Genomic DNA, 5,085 nt, shown 5'->3' with positions numbered 1-5,085 from the left:
CCCTGTTCCCTGACATTCGGTGATATTTTTTCGGTGCTAGAACCCTTTCGGCCGAAAGCCGAAAGGGCCTTTTTAACCATTTTCGGTCGATAATTTTCGGCGGCCGAATATTCGGTGCATCCCTAATAGTAAGACCTTTTGTCAATGAGGATGTGAAAAGTACCCCACCTGGATAAGTGAAGAGACCATGGATTTCCCATCAGCCCCTTGGTTTGAAGGCTTGTGGAACTCCAAGTCAAAGTAAAGTTTACAAACAGCGCCCTCTGGTATCACCTCGTAGCAGTGCATCAAGGACTGTGGGTAAGTCCTGAACAAAAATCACAATGAATGCACATTTCTTAACACACGGAAGAAGATGAACCTCCTTTTGAAATGTTTATTATTTACCTGTAGTAATGCCACAGTTCACTGTAGCTGGTCACCAGGAAGATCCTTTGACCCAGGGATGTCTTTTCTTTTTCAAGTGCAAACACATGTACAGCCTAGGAAATGCAAAGTGCCAGCATCAGATTTCCCCTGACACACAGGATGTACAATCTTAAAGGTGCAGACCAATGACAATAAGTCTTGTTTTATTACTTCCTTGCAGCTCTGAGCGAAGCTGACCGCCATACTTTGACGAGGGAAGAGCTTCCAGATGGAGGACGGCTGGCACGGCCACAGCCGAGGTTTGTATTGAGCGGCCAGAGGGTTCAGCTGGAAGGACTGAGCGAGCTGCTCCACCTTCTTCATCCGCTCTCCCCACTTACTCATCTTGAATCGATTAACAACCCTTTATTACAAACACAGGGGCAACTTTTTCATTACAAACGGGGTCAGAGGTCAGCTACAATGCAGCACCTTCCTCGTACTGTTAGAAGTTTAGTGATTTGCTAAAGGCAACTTCAACAGAGTGGATCCTTGAACTTCGGTCCTCCTCTCATCCTTCAACCTGGTTTATATATAATAATAATCATAATAATCATAATAATATTATATAAAGAGGTGTGTCTGTTATTTACCTTAATCCCTGACATATACAATAATAAAATAATGTGTGCGCAATGCATAAAATCAAGACACTTTGAAAAAACTATATGTTCACAATAATCCTATAAAATAAGAAATAAACTGAATTCCAATCTTAAAATGTGACATATTTCCCCAGTGTAGTAATAATATCTGGTAACGACTTGGAGTCACTGGTCTTCATGAGATGGACACTTATAACATAAATAAGAATTTAAAAACAAATGCACCATTTTCATTAAAACGTTCATAGAAAACAGACAGTAGATACAAATACAATACAAATAGTTGTGTCCTACTTATCCAATGTATTAATAATCTACAATGCTGCATTGATTTTGAATCACTGGGTCACATTACATGACAATGAAGCATTTACATAAATGTGACTTTTCAATCAAGACACAGCAACATTTTCATAACAATATTCATATAAAATTGAGACAAATAATAGAAATGTGGCCTTTATGTTCAATCTAGTAACACAGTTCCCCATTGAGTCATCAGATCATATGATATGGAAGCTTCTGTATACAACGGAAATTATCTTCTTTAAAATTAGGAAATAATATAATTCAACGACCAGTAATCCATGTGCTACATAAAGCCAATTTATTATATTTTTTAAGAATAATTGTCACTAATATAGGCAGAGAGATATTGAAATAACATTGGTTTTGAGACATTTAAATAAATGTATTGATGGTCCCTAACCCTAACTGAAACGAACATCCAACCTTACACTGACTTCAACGCCCTAACGTTGACTTGTAATATTATTCACTTTAACGTTATTTTAGGTAGTGGGTTTAAGTTTGCCAGGAGTCATTATCAGTAAAGAGTCATCGGTACAACAGTATTGAGGTTACGTTACCGTTGTGTTTATGTCAAGTGTCCACTCCTCTCTCACATGTTGCAGACGACACACGCAACTATTTTCTTTTTGGCGCGTCTGAACCCGGAAATGGTGCCGTTTCCGGTAATAAAACGGAGTCGAAGCGGTAGCACCAGATTATAAACATTAACATTTTTACTGTCTTTTATTCATTTATTATTATATATTTTTTTGAGAATTGTTATTAAAATATGCAGCGTCATGATAGAAGAAAATAGACATTTCAAGTACATGCATTGTAAGAAACATACACGATAACTACTTCCGGTAACTGTCTTTAAAAAATAAAAGCCTTTTAACCCGTTAACTGCCAGACCAAGAAAAAAGCTATGAAAAAATATTTGTTTGCATTTTCTTAAAAAAATGGGCCACAAATAACCACAAACAATTTTCGTTTCTTTGACTGACCACACAGTTTTGTTTTTATGAGCCTCTACCAACTGGTCGAGCTGGCTTTCTATGGTAAAAGTACATTTTCAACAATCATATAGAGTAGGCTACAGTATTTGTATACATCAAACTCAAATAAAACACAAACTCAAATACATGTGTTTCTTTTATGGAATATGAGCAATATATACAATCAGATATATTCATAAAAGGAAATAAATTATAATTGTAAAAAAAGTAAAATGGAAAAAAGTAATGTAAAGTGTTTTATAATTTTAAAAAAAGACTTGCTCATCTTACTGTAGATTGAATTGGCCAAACAACAAACAGCTGGCCTAACAGCAAATGTCTATATCCTGTGATGGCCTAACTTGCTCATCTGTGTGCAACTTTGGGCTGAATGCCATGCATGAAAGGTGCTATATAAATTATTATCACTCTTTCACTCTGAGACTCATAAGGCAGTACTAGATTTAGTAATATTACCATGAATCAAGCCATTTATTTACCATATTTTATTGGAAAACATCTCTGAAACTCTGAAGAAATTATATTGCTAGCTTACCATAAAAGGCCAATTTTTTTTTTTCAACAAGATATCANTAAACACAATATAGTAAGTAGGGGTGCAACGAATGGGAAATTCTTGGCCGTTTCGGCATTCGGTTTTCGGCCAACTGTTTCCTATTTTCGGTATCGGTTTCGGCCAAGAATTTCCCATTCGTTGCACCCCTACTTACTATATTGTGTTTAATATATCTGTGTTTTAAGTAAGCTATATAATATATTTTTATAGTGATATAAATACCACTAAGATGATCAACTTGACATTTATATATCCAAATAATGCTTTGTAAAAGTATCCACTTGACCTTCTTTCAGTAAGATAAAGAAGGGGAAACAATATCAAAAATATAAAAAAGCATTTATCGTTTACTTTCCCCTCATATTCTTTTAATTTTGAGCTGAAGAGTTTTTGCAGCACTTGTGTGTGGCCAATGTCTATTAGATTTAGAGAATGTTGGGACTCTAGTTTTCTTCCAATTTGTGAGAAAATGCAGTAGTTTATTTTAAATCATTTAGATATATTATCTGTGTAGTTTATCTTGTTGCTTAGTATTTTAACCTGTCTGTGTTTTGTGTGTTGACAGTATCTATGCGACAAGTTGATGGAAGTTTATGGGATTGAATGCTCTGCAAAAAATATCCTCAATCTCGACTCCAGCACGGAGGACAAATTCAGTCGGCATCTCATCTTTAATCTGAAAAATGCAGCTTTCAAAGACAACTTGCATATGGGTAAGGTCAGTGTTTTGCATTGAGGTAACAACACTTGGTTGTTTACCTCAATTTCAATTCCTATATCCTTGTTGTTGTTTTTCAGGCAGGTTTATCCATTCAATTCTTCAATCGGTCCTGAGCACACCCAAAAGCAGCCTGAGCGTCGGGATGAATCCAGAGGAGACAAACTGCGAAACAGGGTCTGTGTTTTTAACTTGTGAAAATAACTTATTACATTTCTTAGCTACCATCATTTCGTGTAACTTGTCTTAATGTCATATTGGCAGCAGAGCAAATGCTGTGTCTGAAGGTACGGCAGCGACAGCAGGGCAGACGTCTGAGAGTCCAGAGGCCAAGAGGTGCAAGCAGGAAGAGAGAGACCTCAGCTTCCTCCAGGTGAAAAACAAAGATGGCCAACACTGTCTCTTTGTTGATCTTGGTAAGAAAATCATACGCTTTTATTTGTCATTTTTGAACCCAAATCAACAACTTGGGTTAAATGCTTCTCTTGATATACTCTGCAAACCTTTTAATTCTTTGTAAACATTGCCAGTGTGTACCTTTTTAATGAATACATATTTCTCGTTATATTTTACAAAAACAGGTGTTTACACCAAGAACAGAAATTTCCGCCTTTACAAGTCATCAAAAGTGGGAAAGAACGCTGCGTTCACGGTGGCAGACGACAACGAGTTCATTCACAAACCTGAGAAGGGAATTTCTGCGGAGGAAAGCGTGTTCTTGGCTTCTTTAGTCTGTAATATAAGGTAAAACACTTTTCATATGTTTCCTTTGTTCTATAAATATTACTTTCCTAAAGCCACATCCTCAGAGCTTGTTACTGTGTTTCATTAGCTTCACAGGTCAGAGAATTCTTACGTCAGACATCCCTGAAACAAAGAAATCCAAAACCTTGGGATCTACCCGTCAGCAGGAATCAGCCACAGACCCAGGTAACACTGACGACAGAAGCCTTCTCTCTACTATGCAAACATGCAAAGTGTATTGTACAATTAGCTCAGCCATAATTGACCTCATATGTCTCTTTATAAAAAGCAATATTTATTTCCCCATCCATCAGTGGCAGGCTCACTCTCGGGCCACTTGTCATCGCCTTATCCAGAAGTGGACAACTTTGTATTAACTGTGGTTAAAAAGGACGGCGTACATGGAAGTAAGTGTTTGGACTAATACATGAAATGCTTTTACAAAAAGTGGGTCACGTTCCAAACATTTTTGCATGTCTTGGTTAAAAAAGTGAACTAGAGCTGAATCCAGCTTTTTTTATTATTGATTAAACTGCCGCATCTTAATAAACTCATGATTGATCATTTTCATTTACAAGAAAAAATGTAATTGAACATGGATTGATTCAGTACCTGGCAACTAAATGTACATCAAAACGTAGTATATGGTCTTTGTCAGGAGTTTCCTTTCATGTTTAATTCAACAGGCATCAGACGGTGGAACTACTTTGCTGCTGAACAGCTGATTGTCTACGACATCGCAAA

The 5,085-nt window shown here is 36.7% G+C and overlaps 1 protein-coding gene across 1 annotated transcript; it reads right to left on the bottom strand.

Moving 5' to 3' along the window:
- Positions 1 to 168: 168 nt before the first annotated feature.
- primpol (primase and polymerase (DNA-directed)) lies at positions 169 to 1,954 on the bottom strand (the record flags this gene model as incomplete). The annotated part of the gene is made up of 4 exons (XM_010777688.1): positions 1,883 to 1,954; positions 580 to 772; positions 388 to 482; positions 169 to 307 (listed from the first exon to the last, which is right to left on the bottom strand). Coding segments are annotated over exons 2-4 (408 nt in total), but the record flags the coding sequence as incomplete, so codon positions are not given.
- Between the last annotated feature and the right edge of the window lie 3,131 nt (positions 1,955 to 5,085).

The sequence above is a fragment of the Notothenia coriiceps genome, unplaced genomic scaffold (assembly GCF_000735185.1).
Source record: "Notothenia coriiceps isolate Sejong01 unplaced genomic scaffold, NC01 NC01_scaffold00018442, whole genome shotgun sequence".
NCBI classification, from domain to species: Eukaryota; Metazoa; Chordata; class Actinopteri; order Perciformes; family Nototheniidae; genus Notothenia; species Notothenia coriiceps.
Note: the sequence above shows the minus strand (reverse complement) of the source record. Positions and strands in the feature narration are given on the sequence as shown.